The sequence below is a fragment of the Thunnus albacares genome, chromosome 16, assembly GCF_914725855.1.
Source record: "Thunnus albacares chromosome 16, fThuAlb1.1, whole genome shotgun sequence".
NCBI lineage: Eukaryota > Metazoa > Chordata > Actinopteri > Scombriformes > Scombridae > Thunnus > Thunnus albacares.
In genome coordinates this window covers 2,177,201-2,203,539 of record NC_058121.1, presented here as the reverse complement: position 1 = coordinate 2,203,539, position 26,339 = coordinate 2,177,201, and the positions used below count along the sequence as shown (strand labels likewise).

Here is a 26,339-nt window from a genome sequence, read left to right as displayed (position 1 = left end):
TTTAAAGTATAGTTTTAAAGACATGAATAGGAACCATGATTAGACCATGTTAGAGCTAAAATATCTGTTTGATTGGTCGGTCGGTGAAGATTTTGGAACTTTCAAGATAGTGTGGCTGCTTAAGAAATGATTGTTCTGCTGTTCTACCCGTGTGCCACGAAGTAAATGGAACCAGAGCCCAGGTTGTATCAGATGTCCAACAGACAAGTCTTTATTGTAGCAGACAGAGGCGAGGAAGTCCAGGATCAGAGCCAGCTCCTCTGAGGGGAAAAAACAAGTGATTGTGATTGAAGCTATAAAAACCTCTGATGAGGCAAACATTTCCTTCTCATGAAACTGGGATACAGGCGGAATTATAAAGCTGCTCTGCCAGCACCAGACCTGTAAACGCTGACTCACAAAGACTGGAAACTACAGAACTGCCTCAGCAATACTAACATAACCTAATAAACCTAATAAATAATCTGATACTTTGTTGTTTTTGAAAGATGCCAAAGCATGGCGGGTGATCTTCCAGCATTAAAGCTACACTTATCAATAGTTTTATATTAACAATGGATGAAATGCTTATGTGTAATGTGAAAGGAGTCACATTAAGTGATAAACTTACCAACAACTATCATGACTCTACAGTTCCTCTCAGCTGTACAGAGCCTTTTAGCCCCTTTAGATTGTTTTGGTTTTCCTCCAACTCATTTCACAGTGTACTCCAGAGTACACTGTGACATCACTGTTGGCTCATGCAAACAAAGCTACTTTACCTGAGTGTTGACACATAACTCTCCACATCTCCTGTCTGACCTCTCTCCACAGAGACGGCCCAGCTGCTGGTCATCGTGTCTGATGGCAGGGGGTTGTTCCTGGAGGGGAAGGAGCGGGTGATGGCAGCAGTGCGGGCAGCACGCAGCGCCAACGTCTTCGTCATCTTCGTGGTACTTGACAACCCCAACTCACGGGTAAGAGACACAGAATTTGACCTTTTTTGGTTTTCTAAATCTAAGTGTGTAAATGTAAGTAAACCCTGGTGCTGTGCTGCAGGACTCCATCCTGGACATCAAGGTGCCCATATTCAAAGGGCCGGGAGAACTGCCAGAGATCCGCTCCTACATGGAGGAGTTCCCCTTCCCCTTCTACGTCATCCTGCGAGACGTCAACGCCCTGCCAGAGACGCTGAGCGACGCACTCAGGCAGTGGTTTGAACTCGTCACGGCAGCCGACTAGTAGACCAATGAGAAGCCATCTTTTTCAGGAAGGGAGAAGTGGGCAGCAACCAACTGCACAATGCCACTCTGCTGCTAGCGTCTCAGAAGGACTCAAAAAAGAAAAGACGGTTTTGCCGCTGTACATGTGCCTTTATTTTCTTATTTTTACTGTCATTTTAGTGGACTGTAGAATTTGATAGCAACCTTTGCTGTTTTGTCTTTGTTATCAGGGGAATTCTGTTTCTTTTGTAATGTAACCAGGATTGCTTTAACTTGCACGTCTGAGATGAAATGATAGAAACAAAAATGTGATTCCCTCGTGTGTGAACCACCTCAGTGAAGTCAGTAAATACCTCTGTCCCTGTGTACTATACCCCTGATTCACATTTGTGTGGATGTTTTAGTCAGTGTTACCATCACTTATCTTCATTGTGAACACACGCCGATGATGTACAGAGCTGTGGGATTGTGTTTTGTGTAAAAGAACTTCCTAACGTCATTACAGTAGCATGTCGGTATGGTCATGACTGACACTCGGAGGAAGTCAATAATGTGCCTTGGAGAGGAGAACAGTATCGCATCTCACTTCACACCTGATTCAGCTGTTGGGGTGATGGATCAGAGGCACAGTCACAGCTCCGTCAGATATTCGGCTCTCATGCACTTTGAAGCACAGAGACTGCAGACTCCAGTTTTGATAAATGTCCCAGTATAACCCATTTTAGTGGTTTAAAGACACATATCTGCAGTGTTCATCTTCCATCCATACTTGTGACTTCCGCTAAACGAGACCTGGGAGCTCGTCACTGTGTCCGTTAGGGGTAGGTGTTGATGAAATGTGCATTGAAGTGTTTATTATCACCTCTGTGTTTTGTAACGTGGACTTACATGTACACAAACATATCGGTCATATTTAAAAGGTTGTTTCTTAATGCATCCGTGTGTCAAACCCTGACACGAATGATCCTGACAATAAACAGTTTACAAGGTTGCTCTGTGTGTGTGTGTGTGCTGCTTATTGACCCTTTTCACAGAAGACATTTTGACTTGTCATTGCAGAAAAATCCCTAAACTATTCTGGGTTAAATACAGTACCAGTCAAAAGTTTGGATAATATATCAGTCAACAGGACCAAACATCTACTTCTACTGCAATACTTTAACTACATCAAGCTGATAATACGTATGTGCTTTTACTTAAGTCAAATTTTTCATGCAGGACTTTGATTATAATGGAGTATTTTCACATTGCTGTATTAGCACTTTTACCTCAGTGAAGGATCTGACTTCTTCCAACGCTGCTCAGGTGTCTTCATGTTTGTTACAGGCTGTTCCAGCAGTTGTCCTCCTCTCCACCAGAGGGCGACACATAGTGAGTTAGCCGGTATTATTTCCGTCACAACATCCGATCGTCAGGCTTATTGACCGAGTGGTGTTACATCCATCCATCCACAGTTACAGCTGTGAGAGATGGCAGGTTCAAGGTTACCTGTCGCAGCGCTGTCTTTAAAACAGGTAAACACACTCAGCAGCGGAGGGAAAGTAGTTTAGAGCTAAAAGCGACAGTCAGTGTTTGACTGACTGTAGCAACACGTTAGCAAGCGCTACACCTGAATAACATTGCTACTCTTTCATTGTTTTGCACTTAATGGAAGACTTGGGTCCTTTTACTAACTCACTCTGTCCGGTGTAACGTTACCGTGAAGTAATTGAGTTTAAATCCTCTATCGTGTGTGTGTTCACCGGAGACGCTGAAGTTAGCTTCTGATTCGGAGTTAAGGGGAAAGGTAAGGGCAACATAAATAATGATATTTAGTGGGGGATTCTCTATAATTTCAACACTTGCACGCATGAAAGAGTGTTAACTGTTAGACATCTTAGCAAAAAGCCTTCAGGCGGTTTAAACACAGTTTCAGATCTGTGAAACCTTTGTTTTATAAAAACAAAAAAGGATTTCATTGATATTTCTGTGTTCATAAGCTAAATGCAGGTTTCACAGGTGTGAACGTGTGTTTAAACAGCGTCAAGACTTTTGCTACGATGTCTAACATTCTTTCATAAGTGTAAGTAGTGAAAAAACAGCCGCTAAATATCATTATTGATGTTTCCCATAACTTTCCCCTTAACCCCGAATCAGAAGCTAACTTCAGCGTAGTTCACCCGAGTGTTAACCTGCTGTTTACTGAAGGTCAGACTGCAGGTTTAACATATATTACTTACATATATATAGTTTGTGTGTTAACTGAATATGAATATTTTGTTTCTAATCAGATTGTGTTGGAACCATCGTATCACTTAAAACTGATTATTCCTGGTCCAAAGGGAGATCAGGTAAATGTGTTTTTAACTGTCTTGTGGTTTCTGCATCAGTTTTTACAGAGACAGAAAGTTTTGGGGATTTACAGAAACATGTTGAGAACCATACGGAAGGTACCAGACGAGACAGACAGGAAGTACCTCAGAGACTGGGCGCGAGACGAGTTCAAGAGGAATAAAACCGCCACAGACCAGGTAAACATGTCAGAATGTGTTCACTTTATTCACCAGGACACCAGGATCAGCCCTGGTGTCTGCTGGTCAGAGTGACGTACAGCAGTGTGTTCATCAGGAGCTTTATTGATGTTTCTTCACTTGTGACTGACAGGCGTCACATGACTGAAGAAGCTTTTCGGATAAGATGCAAATTGTCTTGCAGCTCTACAGTATATATATCCTGTGACCTGGATGATGAGTGTTTTCACTGATTCATTGATTGATTGATTGATGATTTTTTTGTGGGGAAGACACTGTAATGTTTATTATCTCAGGGCTCCTTTATGTCAGGAAAACGAAGAAATAAAGATGGTAAACTTGGATCATTTTCAGATTTTTGGGGAATTGGATCAAAAATAATTTTTCATTCACATACTTATTTATTTTTCATGACTACTGTTAATAATTTACTTGAAATGTTGATTTGGGAGCCTCATTAAATGGACAGGCTTGAAAGTTATGATCATTTATTCAAAATCACTGTTTAAACTAAATATAGACTTTTGAGACTGTGATTGAGTAGAGATGTTTTATTTATTTTCCCAGCATCCTCTGCTTTGTTGACTACTGATGTTTGTCATTTTATTTTTCTGTCAGGATGCCATCCGGATGATGATCACACAAGCTAACAACCACCTGGAGGAGCTTCAGAAGTCTCTGGCGTTGGCAGGGAGTTAACACAGGCTGCTCTCTGTCACTGGAAGTGAACAATGCAGGACGGATTGAAACTCTTGGATACTGGTTCAAGGCTGCTGGATTAATGTGACTGACCTCATCCTGTGCTGCTGATGAAGATCTTGAAGTCATCACCATGTGAGGCTGCCTGAGTTCATCTGACAGACTCTTGTTTGTATTGTATATATGTAATAAACAGGAAAACATGAAAACACAGATTCAGAATGATCTTTTTTTTCCTTTTATAAAAAATGTTGTCTGGCATTTATCATTCAGAGTGCATTAAATCCACTGAAGACCAATTAAGCAACATGTATGAACAGACAGTCACTAGATCAAATGTACAGCAGATAATAATACTGCAACACAACTCTGAGCTTTCTTCATGCAACGTGTAACTATCTGTACAGGTAAAGACGGACAGGAGGCATTCTGGGAGATGAGATTACAGCTAGTCAACGTTTCAGGATCAGGACTTGGCTTGTTTGTGTTGCCATCCTCAGCTGGGTAACAAAAGGTTGATGTTTTTATATGAAAAGCCAGTCTGTATGTGTGTTGCATCACCTCTCACTGTCCTGTTAAGTAGATAGTAAAGAAGTCGTTCCACTGACACTAAGACAACTGGAGCTAAAGATCTCCAGACATGTTTTAAGATGTATATACACACAATACTCTACTGTGAATATTTGTGTAAGATAGTTTTTCCACAAAAAAAAGTTAAATTATCTTGTTAAAATCCTTAAAATGACATCTACATCTTCTCCCTCATTCAAAATCCCAGAATCTATGAACATACAAGTCTATTATATGTGTGTGTGTGTGTGTGTGTGTGTGTGTGTGTGTGTGTACAGTTTGTGCACTGGAGGTTTGAAGTTTCCACATCACACTTGTGTAAGTTGAATAATGAACCAGGATTGGCTCCAAACTATTTGTGATGACACAAATCATGCTCAGTGGCCCGTCCTAACATCACATTTACAATGAGTTGAGAGAAACTTTCCACTTTCAGCAGATAAATGTGAAAACAAACTCTGCACATACATCATTCTGTACAGTGAAGCTCAAACATTACTGAAGGAACAAGAAGCAAAACACATTATGAGTGGAAGGGGACTTTAAAATAGAGCTACTATAATTACACAGCGGCTACACAAACCTCCACATCTGGCTGGATGGCAGTGAGGACTGACGTGTGACAGCGTGTTTTAGCTTGAGGCCATCATGTGTTTGTAGAGTCACATCTACGGAGGCTGGAGTGTGCTGCTGGAACAACCGTAGACTCTTCCAGTCACCGTCTCCTCAACACACTGTTCATAGGCAGGTCAGTGCACCTGTATGTGTGTTTTTTGAAGCTGCACATCTTTAAATGAAAGTGAAATGGAAACTGTACATGAGTTATGAGATGGACTAATAAGTCAACAGAATACCAAAGAGTAGCATTTAAAAACAAATTCTAAAATGTATTTTTGCAATTTCATTTTAATATTCAATCATTAAAGAAATATGATAATATCCCTGATATTACTTCACTATTTTACTTTTACTTCAGTTTATTAATGCACCATTAAATACTAATTTATAAGCTTTTTTATAAGGTGATCTATTCACTAAGCTGATTAGATGTAAACACTGAAACACTGTGAAAGTCTAATTATTGTAGTGGCACACTCCAGACTCCACACATGAGGCCATGCAGCAAAACCAAATATTAATCCACGCAAAAATAATTCAGTAATCTTATATCATAGCTCCTCACCTTCCAGCAACATTTGATGTTTGAATGGAAAATATAGCACCCATGTGATTTACGTAGAAAAGTGTGTGTATGTCTGTGTGTGTGTGTGAATAAACAGGTCTTCCTTTGCAGGTGTGTAGTCACAGACACACCTGCATTAGATGCAGGCCGTGCTTGACGTGCTGCTGTGATGCTAACTGTTACACTGAGCTATGAACGTTAGTTAGTCAACTCTGGTTGAGTCCTGCACACCGGCAGAGTTGAAGAAAAGCTGCAGTTTTGCTCCTGGATAGGCACGTCTTCACCCGGACTGCTACTTCTGTCGGTATAGTGTTAATACAGCAGAGGAGAGAAGTGGTTGAGGAAGAAAGAATGTCAAGAGACAACAAGCTTTATACAGGACCGAAAGACAGAGAGAGTGATTAGGGCTGCAGCTTCCCTAGACCTCATGGTTACTGAAGATACAGTGATAAAATGCATATTTCAGCACCTTTTTCTACCTACTACCAGTCTGATTCCAGCATAGAGACAACAAAAAGCTTATGTTGCTGTGATTCCCTCCATGCAGCCAGCTGTCACTGTGGTTTCCTTCCACACATCATGTATGTTAATGAGAGACATGTTTGATACTAGAAATGGCACATTAGATCAATTTGTTGACATCTAGCTTTACATCTACTGGTTTATTTACAACGCACAGCTGCCTCATTACTACACTACTGTATGTACACATCTCCAGTTACCAGCAGGAAAGTAACCGCAACATGGAACTGGTTTTAGGCGTCTGTTAAACTGGGATACCTGGATTCCATTATGGTATGATTGAGTGGATCCAGCCCCACAGCCCTGGAAATAATGAAGTTATCAGTTCTATACAGTCTGTTTAAATGGCAGTTGACAGAGTGGAGTGTAGCCTGTATGTTCTCCAGCCAGGTAGTGACAGATGAGGTGTGTCAGCAGTCATCATGTCTGTTAGTCCTCAGCATGCGGAGTTCGTCCTCCAGATATGTGATCCTCTCGATCAGCGCCGCTCTGTCGGCCTGAGCCCTCTGATCAGCCTGCCAGCGAGCCTCCTGCACCTTCCTCTCATACCAGCGCTCCATCTGCGTCGACACCGCCTCGAAGAAGTACTGCGTCACCTCCAGAGCGTGCATGTTGTCCTTCTCCTGAGCGAAGGAGGGCTCGCTGGGTTGGTCTCCAAAGACCTCCAGGGTCTTGACCCCTGCGGCCCCTCTGGACTTAGTCCTGCCCTGTGAATGCTTCTTGTTGTGGTGCTTCCCTCTGTCCCGGCCTCGCTCCCTCTCTCTGAGCCTGCTGTCAGTCCTGCTGCTGCTGCAGCGGCGCTCTGTGGCCGGAGACAGACTGCTGGCCCTGTGCCTCCTGCTGCCGCTCACCCCGCACACCATCAAGTCCACATCCTGCAGGTCCTGAGGCTTCGCAGAGATCGTCGTGCGTTCCTTTGGACGAACCACCTGGGTAGACATGAGTGGGCTTCTGGCTGCTGCAGGAGAGGTGATGTCAGCATTATGAGCCTTATCACCATCTGTTGAACGTTCAAAACACATTCAATTCCACTGTAACCACTAAGCAGCATCACCCAGTCTCCTCATCATTAGCATGCAGTATGACTCTGCAAGCATGAATTATCTACAGCTCACTGCTGATGGTTGACTCTGGCAGCATTGTTATTCCTTCCAAGAGTCATGACAGTGCTCTTACAATTATAGAACATTAATTACATAAGGCACTGCAAAATAAGTCATAAGCTAGTATAATGAAGAAATGATAGCCTCATATTCAGACATGTTTTTCATCATAAGAAAACCTTTTGACAGTGGAGTGACACCTCTTGGTAAGACTACAAACCTTAGCTTCTAAAATCGAACTCAGATCCAAAACACTTTTTTACAATTTAATTTGAAATTTTACATTTTGTTCCTCATGAATGATTTGCACAACTGTTTAGTTGAACTGACAACAAACAGCTTCCTGTGAATATGTTGGACACTATGAATAAATGACTGTACTCCAGCCTGGCCTGTAAAACAGTTTGACCATTTTTAAATGATTTCCACTAATACATTCCAGTAACAAAATAGTGAAAAATGCCAAACTGTATCTTATAAATGATGTATTGATTTCTAAAAGTAGTAGTAGTTTCTGAGAGGTATTTGAACACTCACTAACAGTCTCATTTCTGGGGTCATGTGATGTGGAAGCAGGTGGGGTGAATAGAGCTTTTAGGACTCAGTCTGTCTGTGCATGATGAGAATGTAAATGTTGATATATTTGTTGAGATCTGGTTGGATGAGCTGTTAGTTGAGGACGTACCTGGAGAACTCTCCACATGAACCACAAAGTAATGGTTGGCTGAGCCGCCCTCTGCTACGCTGGCCTCGGCCCTGCTGGAGTGTAGGAGTGCGGGGCTGTTCTGGAGCTCCAGGCACTGGGAGCTGCCTCCCTGGGTGGCAGGCAGTACGGTGAGGCCGGCTCCTTCTGCATCGTTCAGGCCCTCTGCCACAGAGGAGGAGCGCTGCAGCTTGGTGCTGCTGGGGTCTCCTGTGACGCGACCCTCCATGTTCTGCAGCTTGGACAGACACCAGCTCTTCAGCTCACTGACCAGGGACGCCTGCTTAAAGAGCACAACACAGCACACACACGTACTTATATTATCATGTCACATTTGTTGTACATTGTCCTTCCTTCTCCTCTGTTTCAACTGCATCTTGGCTTATATTTTCCTTGCAGTTATGTTGACAGTTTCAGTTGGTATTTGGAATATTATGCATGCAAGAAGGATGCAGTGACCACTTTCAATGAGAATCACCTGTGAAGGCCTTTAAAAGCAAAGAAAGCAAACAGTGAGAGCTGCACAGCTGACTGTTGTTGCTTGGTGTTACCTGTCTCTTCTCTGTCTCCAGTCTCTCCTGCATGGCCTTCTGTTCGATCCTCTGCACACACTCGCTCCTCTCTGCTGACACTCTCTCCACTGTCATCTTATCAAGAGCTCGGATCTGACAGAGATCACACATATGAAAGCAGCCAGGGTTTGTTTAGTCATTCACTGCTACATAGTTTTACTGCATTCTTTCAAGTATTCCCAGCGGCTACACACTCATTGCACACTCTATTACCACCCATCCACTTTTTTAGACAATAGTGTTTTAGACTAGCTTTGTGTTGGTCCCTTTCCTGTTTCTCTTCACTTCCTGTCACTTGAAAGAACTTAAATGTCCTGCACAGTCCTGACCTCAACCCCATCCAACACCTTTGGGATGAAGTGGAACACAGACTGAGGCCCTGTTTACACCAACATTAAAATGTGTCTAAGGTGATTCGATCACAAGAAGACGGCTCTAAGTACAGGTGTGAACGCACCCAAGATGCATTGAGGACGCATTGAGATCTGATCACATTTGGAGGTGGTCTGGGCTGCATGTGGCCACATTCATTTAGCAGTGTGAACACAATGTGTCCCGGGCCACATTAAAGGACCGCCTACTCAACTGACATCCTCTATTTTCCAGCAGACTAGGCACAGAACCCTCCATCCAAAGCTGTGTTCAACTTGTTTGATAACAGGATAAAGAAATGCATTATTTTGTTTTTCCGTTTTTCATGTGAATTAAAAAAACGAAATCCACCTCCTGTTTTTTCCTGTTTACCTCTTCAAATCTACAACTGGAATAGAAATGAAACCAAAACCAAAAAATAACTTGTTTTTCACTTATCTGGCTAGAAAAATTTTCCGGAAGCTAAAAGTTTAATTGTGTTTCCTCTGGATAGTTTCCTCTGTCCTGTCAAGTTGATAACTACAGTTTTTAGTTTTGCTGCACTGCTCGACATAATGGAGCTCAGGATTTGTCAGGAGGAGCCTGCTTTACTCAGAGCGGGGAAGTGAGATCCAATCACAAGTGGTCACTCAAGACTCATGTGGAGACGCATGTTAATACCAGGTGTGAACAGACGTACTTAGAGCTGTCCACTTGTGATTGGATCACCTGAGACGCATGTTAATGTCAGGTGTAAACAGGGTCTGAGAGTCAGTCCCTGTCACCCAACATCAATGATGAACCTCTCTGATGCTGCTGTGGTTGAATGGCAGCCGGTCCCTGCAGCCAGGTTTCAACATCTGACACCAGATGTGAACAGCTTCACTCCAGCTCAGTGTCTTGTCATCCAGCAGTCAACAGTCTTGTTTTCTTCCAGGTTGATTTCCCATGTTCATCTCTTGTATTTTGGCCTACATACCTATCCCTGTTGTTGTTTTGATGTTGTCGATTATGCGCTCCTGCCTACATCCACGATTGTATTTTCTCAGGCAGCAGTGATGCTCGTAGTACATGCATGAGTGACTGCATGCAATCTGATAGATCACTTTTATCAGAAGCTGTGAGCACATGTATTATGAATGTGTAGTGGCTCCAGAGGGAGATGAAGCCAAAGCGCCTGCACTGTTACTTTAATGTTCCACCTAGTCAACTGCACAGGGAACAGAACAGCTGACCTCTGCTGTGTTGCTACTTTTCTAGATGCAATCTGAACTCAAACAAATGCCGGTGACATGAAGACTTGTCACGCAAAAGATGTTAGGTGCTGTTGCAATGCTAAATCTGTGGAGTACTCTTTACAACACTGTTTACAACACAGTATCAATAAAGCAGGACTTTGTCTGTGTTGTGTAACTGGTGTAAGTATTGAGGAGTAGGCTACCAGTTTAATTCAACATATTTCCCATTAATGTTTGGGTAGAGCTGGTCTCTTCAAAATCACAGGTCATTTTTCCACTAAGTTGTGAGCGGTGCGACCAATCATTGGTTTATCTACTGAAGAAAAAAACTGTCTGTTCTCTATCAGACTGTTTTCTGTTACCTCTCCTTCTGAATCAGATTTTTTTTTCCTTTTAAAAAGGAGAGAATCAAACAAACAAGTGTGAGCGAGCAGGACCAGCAGCTGCCGGTTTGTCCTTCGGGGCAGTGACACACCCAGCGGGGTGGGAGCTGGTCTGGTGCAAGACTCCCTTCACTCTCTGCTCTAAATCACAGGTTTCAAACCCCTGCTTCGTGGACTAATACAGGGCCTCAGAACATTTTCAGCCTCATAGGCTATTTTCGTCTGAATGGCCTTGAACTTGGTGTAGTTAAAGTAGGTCATAAGTAAGCAGGGAACCAGTTTTTTACACCACCTTTCAGCATTCAGCAAAACATCACCACAGTTTGTTAAAAGTCATGGTGTGCACTCTTTTTTTCAACACCAAGACACATGAAAATACAGATGTGTGTCCTCCTTCAAGCAAACTGCTGTTCATCATGAGTGAGAGTGTTATTCTAGCTGAAGTTACAGACTCAGGTTTGTTTTAACTTCTCTGGATGACACGATACCAAAACTCAACCAAAAACCAATTATGATCCAGGTGACTTAAAATGAAAAGCCCTGCTCTGCTTGTATGTGGCCAGTGTGTCTCTAAACAAAGCAAACCAGAAGTGCATCACAGTAAATGTTTCTGCTGTGGAGCAGAGGAACAGTACCTGGTGCTTGTTCTTGCGGTCTAGCTGGCCCATCTTGCTGTTCATCAGGTCCTGCACAGTGTGGATCTCGGTCTTCATCTCTTCCTTAGTGGCCTCCAGCTGGTTCTCCAGTTTACTGATGAGAGGCTCACAGCGGCAGCCGTTCAGAGGAGCCTGCAACACACAGCAGTCATCAACAACACTGCACATACAGCTAGTGTGTCCAACAAAGACAGACTGAAACTCCAGGAACAAGGTAATCCAAGTGTTTCGTCCGTCATACAGGTCTTTTATGCTAAATTGTAAGTTGTAAAAAAGCAGCATTGTTAAAAGGTGTTTTATTGGGCACACAGAGGGCCTTCTTTAACTATCACAACTTCAGCAATAGTTCAGCCAGTGAAAACACTTGTCACAATGTTTATCGCATCAAGTGAAAAGATGCATTTAAGGTCATTTTTTTTTAACTAATATTTCATCACTTGTGTGCTTTTTGATCCATGATGAGCAAAATATTGTGAATACATAGTAAGGCAAGTGTTTTTCTGCTGCCCAAGCAGAGAAGAAAAGTCCAGTCTGTGCCTGAAGCAAATGATCTGATCTGGTCTATGTGAAAGAAATGTTTCATTCAGAGTTCACTGAGCTAACTAACAGTGTGTGGACTGTTTTTTAATAAAAACATATTTACACAGTACTTATCAAATGTTTGGACACAACTTCTCATTCAAGGATTTTCCTTTTGTTTTCTACATTGTAGAACAATTTTTTTCTATTTTAGATGACTCAGAGTATCCACTGTTTGACTGTTGGCAATATCTTAACCAGCTTCATGAGGTGGTCACCTGGAACGGTTTTCAATGAACAGGAGTGCCTTGTCAAAAGTTAATTGGTGGAATTTCTTGCCTTCGTAATGTGTTTGAGACCATCATGTGCCGAGGTCATGTTGGTATACAGCAAACAGCCTAATTCCACTACAGTGGTAATCCATATTATGGTATGAACCTCTCAACTAAGTAAAGAGAAACGACCGTCCATCATTACTTTAAGACATGACGGTCAGTCAGTCCAGAAAATTTCAAGAACTTTGAAAGTTCCATCAACCATCAACACTGTGATGAAACTGGCTCTCATTAGGACTGCCCCAGGAAAAGAAGACCAGGAGTTCCCACTGCTGCAGAGGAGAAGCTCATTAGTTACCCGCCTCATAAATCCCCAATTAACAGCACCTCAGATTAGAGCCCACATCAATGCTCCCCAGAGTTCCATTAGCAGACACATCTCAACATCAACTGTTCGGAGGAGACTGTGTGAATCAGGCTGTCATGGTTAAATTGCTGCAAAGAAACCACCACTGAGGGAGACCAATAAGAAGAGAGTTGCTTAGACCAAGAAACACAAAGAATGGACATTAGACCAGTGGAATCTGTACTTTGGTCTGATGACTCCAAATTTAAGATTTTTGGATCTAACCATCGTGTCTTTGTGAGACGCAGGGGAGGTGAATGGATGGTATCTGCATGTATGGTTCCCACCATGAAGCATGGAGGAGGAGGTGTGATGGTGTGGGGGGGGCCTTGCTGGTGACACTGTTGGCGATTTATTCAGAATTCAAGGCACACTTAACCAGCATGGCTACCACAACATTCTGCAGTGACATGCCATCCCATCTGGTTTGTGCTTAGTAGGACCATCATTTGTTTTTGAATAGGACAGTGATCCAAAACACAGCTCCAGGATATGTAAGAGCTATTTAACCAAGAAGGAGAGTAATAGAGTGCTGCATCAGATGATCTGAAACCCAACTGAAATGGTTTGGGATAAGTTGGACTGCAGCGTGAAGGAAAAGCAGCCAACAAGTACTCAGCACATGTGGGAACTCCTCCTGTTGGAAAAGCATTCCAGGTGACGACCTCATGAAGCTGGTTAAGATATTGCCAAGAGTGTGCAAAGCTGTCATCAAGGCAAACAGTGTCTACTTTGAAGAATCTCAAACATTAAAGATATTTTGGTTTATTTACTTCATGATTCCATATGTGTTATTTTATAGTTTCAGTGTTTTCAAAAAGAACACAGAAAATTAAGTGAATGTGTACGTGTGTCCAAACTTCTGACTGGTACTGTATGTATCAAAGAACACATAACTGAGAGACGGCATGAATTTACTCTGACTAGCCAGGTGTGTTGAGGCAGTGAGTGCTCTGACCTGCATGATTTTGCCATCCTTTCCTCGGTACAGCGTGTAGAGCTGATAGGCCTTATAGTTGTGTGGAGGGATGGATGCATGAGGCGAGATTCCTCGCAGTTTGCCTTTCCTCCTGTGAAAGGCTTCACTGTTCCTGGTCTCTCTGCGGCGGAGGGGGTCTGACAATGATGGCTGCAACATCAACAACACCTGAGGTTAGTAATTATTCTACCTCTTCCCTCTGACAGTGACAGAGGGAGAGGAGAGTGCTGCTCATTGCCTTTCCTCGTCCGCATCTTTTGACAGGCAACCTCCAGTTGCCACAAATCAGTTTTAACCCTTCAAAAGTGAGGTGATTCAGGGACCTACCTTTTCTTTCTGCTTCCTGTTCTTTCCCTTCCTGGTGTTTGACTCGGTCACCTCAGCGTGTTTGCAGGCGGCTCGGTCACTGCTCTGTGTGTCATCTGCGGCAGATGCACTGTCCTGCAGGAAGCACAGAGGAAGAGGGAGGCGTTTGGTAAATACCTTTCCAGGACATTTGAAAAATGTAAGCATCCACAACATTGAGAAATAGACACAGAAAAAATGTTTAAAGTATCTACTTCAGACAAAAATATACAGCACTGATACCCAGCTATTTGATGTGTTTGATGGAATGGTGGAGCCATAATAAACATGGTCTTGGGTTTGCATATTTCACTCAGTGTAAATATTGTAGAGCTTCAATAAAGAGCTGATAGTGAACTGGTACAGAATATTTATAACACTGTCAAACCATGTGGAATAAGATGATTTTAAAAAACCTTAAAGCTTCTTACGTGGAAATACAGTACAAGGAGAAAACTGTTACAGGATAAGGCTGCAGTGAGTCGATGCATTACTCTCCTGGACACTGCACTTTTATAACAGTTCATCTAACAGGGGGAAATAGTGCATTTGTTGTTTTCAGTGGCAGATGAATTCATATTTGATTCTCTAGTGAGTATTTCTGGCAGCGGGATTGAGTCACAATAAACTACAGTGTGTGTTTATGGTGATGAAGGAACATATCACCCAGTGCAACAGTGTGACTCATTGATGTGTTTTTAATAGTTTGTGGACAACAATAGAGCTCTATGGCACAGAGGAAGAAGATATATCAGACTTTGATAAACACACACAATACTTGTTACAGCAGCTCTGAAAAGTCCTTTACCTTACAGGGCAGCATCTCATCTCTGGGCACAGACTGAGCTCTGCCCTCTGCCTTTAGCTTGTCTCTCCTCTTCCTCAAGCTCCTGCCACGCACAAAGCTCTGCACCTGAACACACACAGGAGACAAAATGATCATTATAAAATGGACATACTGTAGATAATAAATTCTTTCCTTCTCAGCTTTTCTGTGAAGGAAACTTGCTGCAAATAATCTGACAGAGGATGACTCTGACATCTCCTCAACTGTCTGAGGACACTGTCTCACTCTGCAGGAGATACCTGACTACTACACAGCCCAGAGAAGTGCGTGCGCTCTAATGTAACAAGTGATGTGTTCAGGAGAATGAGGTGGTCAAAACACTTTTCTCATTTATGTGTTAAGACTGGTAAATGGTAAGTGCAATAAAGCATTAAATGCATTTAGTCATTTTCTCAAATTGAAGGGAAATAAAAGACATGTGACCTCATTCATAACCGCTGCATACGCACAAAAAGGTTTGGCTGAAATAAGGCTGACGCACACGTTCTGACAGAAGAATGTGCACACCTGTATGGAAACTCTGACCCATGCGTACAAAGATTTTGGAGACTGTAAATTGGTGATGCAGATGGTGAGGTGGTGAATTAAAGCCAGATTGTATAATGATTCGACTCACACATTTCATTTCACTTCATATCACAAACATTCAAGCCAGCAGTGTTACATATGTTTGTGCTTGTAGTCATCCAGAACTATTCCAGAAGCACCTTTCAATTTTTTTTCCAATTACATCTGGAATTTATGACTTTTATCTATTGTTGAAATAAAAATGTGATCCGCTGTGTCACCATCACCTTCCCAACCCTGTGAGCAGGGAGGAGAGGGCCGGGCTGTATGATACTGACATGTACTGACACTCGGTCATGGTCAGTTGTGGAGCTGCTGAAATGCCAGGATGATACCAGGATGTGGCATCCTGGAAAGATTCTGGAAAGTCTGGCTTTCCTTTCCCCAATATTAACCCTGAATATACCGATTCCTTTTTACCTCAGCCACATTAACTAACTAATGACATTATAATCCAAGAAATCCAAGATTGCATCAAATATCTTTAAAGAATTGGAGAACACAGTGGTAGATTTTTGATAAAAAATCTTCTAATACTGTGCATATATCACCAGTATGATTTTAATTAGTTTACATATCATTTTTGTGCCGCTGTGGCTGCCACACACACACACACACACACACACACACACACACACACACACACACACACACACACACACACTGCTTTCTCCAGGCACCTCTTCACCATCTGCAGTGATATATGGAATGTGTAAATTGATTTTGGAGTTAAATATAATGCTTATTGGTTGTTTTAGATATTAAGTGTGTGGTCTCATCAGTCATGTACAGTACCAGTCAACAGTTTGAACACAACTTCTTATTCCCTTGAATGAGTACGTGTCCAAGTGCTTGACTGGCAGTGTACGTGTCTATAGATGCTTAACAAATACCAAGCAGTCAGCTTCGGTGTCCCAACAGTCCACACCTTGACAGTGTACAGCAATGCACTTCTTCTTCTAACAGAGTATGAGCATAAAGATGTATCTCTAAGTATGAGTTTTGTTTACAGCTGGCCTGTACTGGACAGACTGGCAGTTACTGGTTTTACCTGTGGAGCTTTGGTCAGGAGAAGAGCCACGTCTGGGTTGTTGTGTTCTCTGGCCTGGTCCAAAGCTGTCTGACCTGCCTGCACAGACACACAGACAGACGACACATGATTTAGAGGACAGAGTAAAGAGAAAAGTGTAAATGTCTAAATAGCCACTGGGCCTTTGAACTCAATGGAATGCCTTTATTTGGAACAGACAAGCCTTTTATTTCTAATTCCAGTTAATGCAATCTCAACACTTACTTACGTACATGTTTAGTTGTTGACTTGATTAATTCAGTATCAAATACATTTACAAAGCTCTAATTCCATCAGTACAACAACAGAGTCACATTATACTCACTGCTAAGCTGCTCTCACTTTGTCTTTTTAACATTTTTTTTTTATTAAATACCTTAAATTAAGTGGCCAGGTCTTTATTTACCTCAGTGGCAGAGAGAAGCAATCTTTATTTGGGACAGGTTTATATTAGAAACAGGCATTTATTTCTAAGTTGACTTGATCTCCAGTTAATGCTAGCTCAACACTTCCTCCATGCTGACTTTTTGTCTGGATTAATTCAGTGTAATGTTCATTTCCTTTCCACAGCACTAATTCCATCACTTCCATACTGCCTCTTCCCCCCAAATGATGTTAAAGGACACAATTTTTCTGTCTTAAGACAACAGTCAGGAGCCCAAATAAACTTTGAAACAGGGTTTTCTTGCCATGAGCATTCCTCCTGTTCACACTGACCATTAAAGAGATCCTTTCATAATGCACTTACAGTGGAAGTGATGGAGGACAGAATCCACAGTCCTCCTTCTGTGCAAAAATGTTTTTAAAAGTTAATCTGAAGTTAATATGAAGCTTCAGCATCCAAATAAGCCAAATCAAGTAGATATCTTTCAACATTACTGTCTTTTTAGTGCCAAAGTCCCTCTTTTTGTTGCTAGAAGTGTAAAATTTAGCATTGAATTTACTTGATAATGGCTTAACAGCAATGGAAAAAAAATAGGTGTGTTGTTGTAAAACCCTTCAGTGTTTTTTATGAATGATCTGCCTTTATTTGTTCACTTGTTCTATTATTATATCAAATCTTTTTGACACTGCAACAGACAAATATTCTCTGTATCTAATGTCTGTATTCCTGACATTACAATACAGGATTCTGGAGTACAAACAGCAACCGATTTCTGCCGCATGGAATCACCAATGTGTAATGTTGGCTAGTGCAGCTTTAAATAGACGACAGGAAGCGGGGACAGCATACTTAAAAGGAGGTTGGTAACACAACAGTAATGTGTGCTGAAGATGAAGAAAAGGCAAAGTGAGTGCACAAACACTTCTTCTGCATTAATGATGTAGAAAGAGGCTGCAGGCGCTCACATTGTTGCAGATGCGGCTGTCAGCTCCTGCCTCCAGCAGTAGACGTACTGTCTTCTTGTGATTCAGAGCAGCTGCCACGTGTAGCGGTGTGTCCCCAGCCTACACACACACACACACACACACACACACGCACACACACACACACACACACACACACACACACACACACACACACACACACACACACACACACAAGGAACAAGAGGTGGTGGTGTGAGAGTGTACCATTTATATCTTTAAGACATCTGCTGCTTGTATGAACATTTAAGTCCTACGCATTAAACAGATGATCTCATGCAGAGTGACGCACAAAGCAAAATCAAATCAACTATCCCTGCTTTCACTGAATATGGATCTCACATTTACAGCTGGGATTATGGAGGAATTGTGCATCTATATCAGCAGAAAACTGAACTTTTTCTTTTGAATTCAAAAATGTGCCAGCCACTTTTTCAAGACAGATTTTTTTTAAACATTAGCTAAGTTCCAATCAATAGTAGTCACATTCCATAGCGGCTACTACTGTATATAATAACCACAGACAAGATGGTTAGTATTCAGCTGGTGTTGAGAGGTCATTCTTCTGTTCAGGTGGTAACTCACCAGGTTCTTCTCTGACACGGAGCAAAAGGCTCCCAGCAGGATGCGGATCATAGCCACATGGTTGTAACGGGCCGCGACATGCAGACATGTATCCCCTGCCTGGAAAAATATAACATGTAAAATATGTCTCAGCACAAAGAGAAAATACATTATAGTGCTTTTTGAATGACATGCGATGATGTAAATCATTATTAGATTCTGTATATTATACAAATTAATTTACATGACAACCATAAACACAATGGATCATCCCTTTTTGCAATCAAATATCATCTTAAAGTTTATTGTTAATATTTTTTTTCCTGAAAGATCCTTGAAGTAAAATCACTAGTGCTCCTTTTACTCTCCAAACCTCTAAGTGTGTGAGCTGATGAAAATGTTTGATTGACAGCTGAGCCAGCAGGGGCACCAAATAAACCTGCTCTGCTAACTGGAGCTTCAAATGATTGTGCTGTCAGCAGTGTTTTTCATGTTTAAAGCTTTATGCTTTTCCTTATTTTCACTCATACAGTGTGTAATGTTACAATGTCAGATGTTCATAGTAAATGTGGTCAAAGGGCCAGTAGAAGATAAGATAGAAGATAAATAAGGAGTTTTTTTGAACTGTAAATCATGCAAAGCTACTCTTATGGAGTCCAAGAATAAAAATATGGAGCTGGAAATAAGCAGAATGGATTCCCTGTTAAGAACCCAACCATTTATCATCTTAACTGACCAGTGTTGACGTTTGAAGTTTTTAAGTTGGACAGCAGCAGTGCACCTTTTACCCAGTGGATGTTTTGCTTGCTCAACAAGCCAAGATGCAACACAAGATATGCACTTGTTTGTAATAAAAAGAATACATAAGTAAGACAGCCAATGTTCTCCATGAATGAAAACAATAAAACATGATAAAATATACATTTTTTCTCAAAGGAGAACATAAGACAAGATGAAGTTACATTCACCTTCAGCACTTCAGCACATTGACATCACATGACTGCTGATGGTCAGACAGCTGATTCATAGACTGATTGCTGGTCTATTATTACATGACAGCAGAAGTGTAAAGTAACACTTAAGAAAAAAAGTTCAACTTTTACAGCATACAGCTCAAGTGTTGGTTCTTAAGAATTATAATTTTACACCACTGAATTTCAGAGATAAACACATACTTTAATATACATTAGCTGACAGGCTTTTACATTCAAACATATGATAAATTCATATGTTTTTAGTTTTAATTACCCAACAGTATTGAAACATACAGACCTACAACCTACTTTTAAAATATTCCTCATACTCCTGAAAAGATTTCTCCATGAACTGTTCAAAGCAAATCAGTTGATGACAGTGCTGCTCCTGATTTTAACAGCTTTTCTCTGTTTCATGTCATTTTAAACTGGGTTTTTTTGGACTGTTTGTCCAAGAAAATAAATCAATAAATGAATAAATACATACATACATACATACATACATCACTTTGGGTTGTTTTGGGTTGTTAACAAATAAAAAATTCATTTACAAATCTAAAAAAATAACCCAGATTTATCAATATAAGAAATGCTTTTTTGGCCTGAATCCTTATTAATGAACAAATCAATAATTTAAACACTAAAATTGAGCCAAATTTATTTCTATTATGTAATGTTATTGAATTTGAGACTTAATGAAAGTGTGTGTGAGCACCTGCCACAAACATCACACTGTATTTAAATACTGAAGGCCGAGTGTCATCACATGAGTGCATGTGAGGACGGCTGCTTGTGATCCACCACTGACAACCTCCTCCTGGATTGATTTTGTGCTGAGTAACAACAGCTGCCCTGTGAGGCTGCATTTTTATGTTTGAAGTGCAAATGTACCATGCAGCGTTTCATAATTAAGAGACTTGTGTGCCATGTAAACAGTAACAGCAACGCACTGCCAAGAGCAGAGCGTTATCCTGGGTTTCAAAGCCGCTGGATAATAGAAAGCAGGTGGATATGAACAGATACATAAGTTTGTTTTCAAAAAGAATTTTACATGAAGAGACTGAACACGTGGAAAAAACAGAAGAAGAAAAGATCATGACAGTAACAGATGATGTATACAAACAAGAATGTAAATGAAGGAAACAGACACCGGTCTACTTCATGTTACATATTTACCTGATAACATGGTCATGTGATATTACCTGACTTTACAAGCTGTTGAGGATTGCCTTAATGCTACATTAAACATTCTACCAGTAAACAATGGATTGTGGGAGGCCTGTGCCAGTTTTGTCCTCCAAATTCAGAAATAAGGAGGCTGTGTTTCTTGGCCGCATTTAAAAGAGGCTTAGAAATGAGACTGTTGCTGTTGGCTTGTTTGAAATGTAGGATTCAGCTTGTGAACTGGGAAGCAGCTACAGTGTGACAGCAGGGTAAACACAGCTGCACATGTAATTACTGACACCTTTGATTTACGTGTGCCACATACCAAGCACTGACAATAGAGTTGGGAAATGTGAGGAACTTTTCTGGTTCTTATCTGGTTCTTCAATAAGAAGTTGAAGGTAGAAGCCTGCAGACACTACTCCCAAGGTGCATTTTAGCAAGAAACATCCAATCGCGGAGCTTAAAATGTTGCGTACACTGCTTAATATTATAGTTTTGACACAACTAATAATACGATCTGCAGATTAAATCAGTTTCCTTTCAGATTAATTTTGAGTTTATCAGGCACCATTAGTTTACCTTAATCTAAGTCACATCATTAGGGCCTGAGCCCCAAAGGGGTGAAGACCCTATTGTATTTCGTGTACTTTCCTCTTCTTCTTTCTTTATTATTACGCCACTTCAACCCTAAATTTGCCCCCTAAACATGTTCAAAAACTCACCAAATTTGGCACGCACATCAGGTCTGGTCAAAAATTTGATAAAATGTAAAAGTTATCCCCCGAAATGCCAAAATGTGCTCTATAGCACCACCTACGTATCTAATATGGCCGCCAAGGCCCATAGGAATGTCATAGAGAGATCGAACCAAAACTCAATTATTCGTCTCATCAAGACCTACAAATCATATGCTGACACCCCTGATCTAAATCCAACAGGAAGTCCACAATATGCCCATCAAACAACTTTGCGCTGTGTATCAGAAATATGTTTTTTTCTGTTGTCCTATCCTGTCCTATCATCTTGTGATTGCTCATATTAATCCAACGACCTCCAGGTTAGAAACCACGGTGTTATAGGACCAAGAAGAGAAAGATGTCTCATGTGTCTATGTCTGAAAAAGTGCATCCATCTCATTATCTCTGGCATGTGAGTCCACTGCAGCCCTGCTGGAGACTTACATGGTTCTTGCTGTCGGGCCTGGAGCCTCCCAAGAGAAGAACCTTGGAGCTCTGAGCGTGACCGTTCTGACATGCAAGGTGGAGAGCTGTGTTTCCTGCCTGGAGGAGGAGGGGAAGAGAGAGTGTCACTGTTTATTTATGTTTACTAATGTCATGGAGCTAAAGATGATTATGTTTAACAGTGTGCTCCAAACTTTATATTTTTATTGTTTCAAATGGACATCAGCATCGTCGTAGAATTTTCTCCAATCAAGACATACTGTCTCAATACATGTATTAACTAAATACTAACATATCATTAGTATAATAACATACTAAATAATATAATATACACAGTATATTGTCCTATGTGTATTCCTGTGATTAGTTTTTTCTTTCAGTTGAGAATCACCTTGTTTTTAGCGTGAACGTTGGCTCCAGCCTTCACCAGCAGTTTGACAGACTGACTGAAGCCGTGCCAGGACACCTCATGGAGAGCCGTGTTGCCATCCTGGCAGAATAGAAAACCACACAGAAAGACACATTAACAACAGACAGACTGATCCACTGGACTTAAAATGATGAAGAACCTCCTCCTTCATAACTCTAGCTTAAGTCTAGCCACTTAATGTAAATTCTCAAATAACAGTGTGCTATTATATAATAGTATATCTATATTTCCACAGCACTTATTCAATCATCACAACAACAGAGTCATGTCATACTCACCACTCTGCTGCTCTGAGTTTCTTCTTCTTCTTCTTCTAACAGAACCACTGTTTTCATTCACTATTTAATCTTATTTAGCCATTTCTTTTGATTTCTGTTGAGTCAATGAAACTCAACCCCCAGACGTTTCATATTAAAAGCTCTCCAGGAAAAACAGGAATGGTGCCCTTTCATAATCAACAATAAATTGGAGCAGATATTAGACCTCTGTTTCAAATAAAGGTTCATCCTACAGTAAAAAATAAAAAATATTTGAGAAGTGACAGTACATTGATAGTGGGTTCTACTTGAAATTTGGATTAAACGTGACAGTGAGTTTGGATGTTTTACATGTTCACTATGACTGTCAAAAGGTACAAAATATGGACTTCCTTGTCATGAACTCTCAATGAATACTCAATTCAATTCACTCTTTTTGAAGATATGAAGACTTCAGTCACTGTTTAATGTGCTACATGGAACGTGACCTTGGCCATGTTTCAGCTGCAGAATACTCAGGACAACAAATAGCTGAACAAAAAAGAAACCCCGACAGTAAATGAAAGCTGTTGCCATACTGTATAAGCATTAACAACCACATTTTTACTGACATATGTGCAAACTGCAAGGTCTATTTATTCTCCAGATTTTCTACAGTGTATGTAAGAGCACTGTTGTGAGATTATTCAAAAGTGGTTGACTGTAAAGCAACGGGACTCTGACAAAACAGCTTTGTTAAATCTGTGATGGTATTACTGGCTGGAATATTTTTGTACACCATGAGTTAACAACTACAAATACACATTCAATGTACTATATATTTGAGTGTTAATGGAATCTGACATAAAGCACAATTAAAACAGGGTAAAATGTTTATAATCCATAAACTTTAGGTCCGGCTAAGTTTGTGAACAAGTCATTTGCTATTTCTCTGTGACGCTAAACACTACTTTTCATGGTGGAATGAGGCTAAGCAGATTACAGGCACACTGGTTTCTCTCTGATTATCAGATGCTTTAATGCAGTCATTATTGTGGCTTTGAAACTCCCCCGTTGCTTTGACTGATTGTAATTAAGGTGACGTTAGCCTCCATGTATGTTTCTGTTTTTTGATCTGCACCTTGTCCTGCCTGTCCAGTGCACACCCTTCCTGGATGAGAGCGCTGATAACGTCACTGTTTCCCACGACTGCAGCCCGGTGTAACGCCGTCTGCTCCCCCTGCCAACATAAACACACAAACACTGACAAATTATACGGGACAACAACCGCTCAGAAACACGACAACAAAACAAACATCACATGAAAACCAGCATCAGTCCAGAGAAAAAACATTTCCATCACACGAAAATCTTGGAGCCCCAGTCTGGTATTTTATTGTGTTGTTAATTGAAAGTGTTTTTGCTGTGTCATTTTCATGCCACCAAGGTGCATGAATCTCATTTAAAATCAATTATCTTCTGTAAAAAAAAAAAGCATATCAGTTGTTGAAAAGTTGACATGGAGATACAAGATTTTCATTCATCAGAGGTGACACTCTTGGAGGAATAGGAATATGAACTCCTGCTTACTTTGAGTAGAAAAAACACGTAGATGTCTTTTGTATATCACTGCAAGCTAGTTAATGATATGGTCAATGAAATTAGCCTAGCTTAGTTAGCTGAGTTACTGCACATTAATGGGACCAATAGGTTGTTCAAAAGAAATACACGCTTAAACTTCTACAGATGGATAGCTGGTCTACATGTCCTAATCTACGTATGAAGTCTTGACTTACAGTTAAAGGAGTTCAGTATTTTGGGAAATACACTGATTTGCTTGCCTGCTCTTTCTGAGTGAGATGAAGATCTATATCAACCTCATGCCTAGCTTAGCTTAGCTTAGCATACAGACTGGAAGCAGAGGGAAACAGCTAGCAGAGAAACAAGGACTGTGTGCATCATCACAGAGTCTTGACATCACAATGAGGTTGCCATGTTTGCTACCATCATGTCTGGACAGAGACCAAAACCAAAACCTGTACTCACCCACCAAAACTAGCACAGACAGTGCACGGGCGGATGGATAAACTGTTTGTCAAGAAATAGTTCCAACACATAACTCCGCCTAAAACCACAAACATTATTTTTTCATTTTTACTTTTCTGTTTGGGTAACAGATTGAACAAACAGCATGACATGTTAATTAATGAGCTTTACAGGTGTTGGCAGGTGTATTTTTGACTGTACAGATCCAGGCTAGCAGTTTCCCTGATTCCAGTCTTTAAACTGGGCCAGCTCTGTACATGACAAACCTGAACCTGACATTGATCTTCTAATCTCACCTTTGGAAAGAAAGCAAAAGATGTATTTCCAAAAATACTGAACTTTTCCTTTAGAGCGATAGTTTTGTTATATTTAGTTTTATTCTTTTTTACTCAGAGTACAAAAAAAACTCTTAGATGCCTTTCCTATGTCTCTGCATGCAGTTTAAAGGTATGACCAGTGAAATAGTGGGCCTGCTAAAAAGACATGCAACATTTATGATTTTAATCTAATTTTACAACAACTAAATGATATCATGCACCCTTCAGCATCGTTCATCATTGTTAATAAGCTAAAGAGTATGAAATATTCAGCTCTCAGTGCTACACAAGTTTTTCTACCACTGAGCATCAGTGACTCAACACAACAAAGCTTGTTGTTGCACATACTGTACAGTATATTTAAAATAGTATAAATTCCACAAAAACAAACCATCTCTTTAACTGTTGACGGCTTTGCAAGCTCTTTTTTTAATAAGCACAGTACGTATCCCGTAGCTCAGAGCTGTTATTGACTCAAGCAGTGATGATGATAATATGGTCGTGATGTAGCAGTTAAACCAACCACAGCAGTTCAACTCAAACACTTTACTGTTAGGAGTCCACTGTAGTTTGTATAAGCATATGAAAGCAGCACAGACAGCGTACAGTCCCAGGAAAAAAGCATCAGCTCACATTTATGCTCAGCCATAAATGGAATTCCTGCACACAGAGCAGATTAGTGGTGAGTGACACTTAGCAGGGCAGCTTTGACATGAGAGCTCTATAAGCAATGATTTCCATGAGAGAAAGAGGAGAAACAGGAGGGAGGAGAAGAGGAGAGGGTCGGCCATTCCAAGATAGATAAGAAGTGAGCCGAGCGCAGCAGCGGGAGTGGAGGAGTTGAGTTTCAGGGAAGGAAGGATGGGGGGACAGATTTCCACTGGTTCAGTAGGAGCAGGTTTGGCTAACCTCCTTCACTCTCCCTGATCCTTCAGGCTCTTTCCCAGCCCTCCTCCACTGTCTTCTCCCCTCCTGCTCCTCCTCCTCCTCCTGCCTCAGTCTGCAGCTCCTGCTCCCTCCAGTCGAGGAGGATGGACTGCAGCCTGTTGCGGAGCTCATTGACCACAGAGAGTGAATTTGGCAGTGCCAGAGATCTGGGTTATCGCTATCTGTGGGGAAGGGGGGCCTGCATCCTGAGGGCAAACCCACGAGTGGGCAGTCCAAAGAGTCCCATTCAAGGCCACTAGAGGTCATTAGACTACAGCTGTGTTTGTGTTAAAAAATAATTGAAAGTATACAATGATTCCAATAAAACAGAAGTAGTCCGCTGGTAATTATCAATCAAGGCTGAAGCACAGGCTGGAAGTGGTTGAAAAGTGGAAACGTAGCCGACGCAGGTGACAGACAAATGCATCTA

The 26,339-nt window shown here is 41.2% G+C and overlaps 3 protein-coding genes across 10 annotated transcripts in view; 2 read left to right on the top strand and 1 right to left on the bottom strand.

Annotated features, from left to right (window-relative positions):
* mdn1 (midasin AAA ATPase 1) overlaps window positions 1-2,193 on the top strand; it is a 62,411-nt gene extending 60,218 nt beyond the window's left edge. Inside the window, exons 101-102 of the mRNA XM_044329506.1 lie at window positions 814-956; window positions 1,039-2,193. Coding sequence (XP_044185441.1) covers window positions 814-956; window positions 1,039-1,221 — 326 coding nt within the window. The 3' untranslated portion in view covers window positions 1,222-2,193. The remainder of the gene's footprint in view (window positions 1-813; window positions 957-1,038) is intronic.
* Window positions 2,194-2,584: 391 nt separating this feature from the next.
* Window positions 2,585-4,624, top strand: lyrm2 (LYR motif containing 2). The gene is made up of 3 exons (XM_044329517.1): window positions 2,585-2,716; window positions 3,572-3,712; window positions 4,331-4,624. The coding sequence occupies exons 1-3, from the start codon at window positions 2,672-2,674 to the stop codon at window positions 4,409-4,411; spliced, it is 267 nt and encodes an 88-aa protein (XP_044185452.1). The 5' UTR covers window positions 2,585-2,671; the 3' UTR covers window positions 4,412-4,624.
* A 23-nt stretch (window positions 4,625-4,647) lies between these two features.
* ankrd6b (ankyrin repeat domain 6b) overlaps window positions 4,648-26,339 on the bottom strand; it is a 53,430-nt gene continuing 31,738 nt past the window's right edge. For 3 of the 8 annotated variants that reach the window (XM_044329515.1, XM_044329512.1, XM_044329511.1), the window contains 13 exons: window positions 23,761-23,859; window positions 22,345-22,443; window positions 21,954-22,052; window positions 18,653-18,751; window positions 18,050-18,148; window positions 16,682-16,759; window positions 15,025-15,129; window positions 14,199-14,312; window positions 13,851-14,021; window positions 11,672-11,824; window positions 9,044-9,157; window positions 8,475-8,775; window positions 4,648-7,686 (listed from right to left, as the gene is read on the bottom strand). In XM_044329515.1, the coding sequence (XP_044185450.1) occupies window positions 7,097-7,686; window positions 8,475-8,775; window positions 9,044-9,157; window positions 11,672-11,824; window positions 13,851-14,021; window positions 14,199-14,312; window positions 15,025-15,129; window positions 16,682-16,759; window positions 18,050-18,148; window positions 18,653-18,751; window positions 21,954-22,052; window positions 22,345-22,443; window positions 23,761-23,859 (2,121 nt within the window). In that variant the 3' untranslated portion in view covers window positions 4,648-7,096. Of the gene's footprint in view, window positions 7,687-8,474; window positions 8,776-9,043; window positions 9,158-11,671; window positions 11,825-13,850; window positions 14,022-14,198; window positions 14,313-15,024; window positions 15,130-16,681; window positions 16,760-18,049; window positions 18,149-18,652; window positions 18,752-21,953; window positions 22,053-22,344; window positions 22,444-23,760; window positions 23,860-25,891; window positions 26,314-26,339 lie in introns of those variants that run through there. The other 5 variants (XM_044329507.1, XM_044329509.1, XM_044329510.1 and 2 more) reach the window with 5 other exon arrangements.

Excerpts from the sequence above, each read along its gene's own strand:
- lyrm2 (XM_044329517.1), top strand. The coding sequence starts at position 2,672 with ATGGCAGGTTCAAGGTTACCTGTCGCAGCGCTGTCTTTAAAACAG. Across the intron at positions 2,717-3,571 it reads CAGCGCTGTCTTTAAAACAG|TTTTTACAGAGACAGAAAGT; the intron begins GTAAACACACTC and ends TTTCTGCATCAG. Across the intron at positions 3,713-4,330 it reads ATAAAACCGCCACAGACCAG|GATGCCATCCGGATGATGAT; the intron begins GTAAACATGTCA and ends TTTTTCTGTCAG.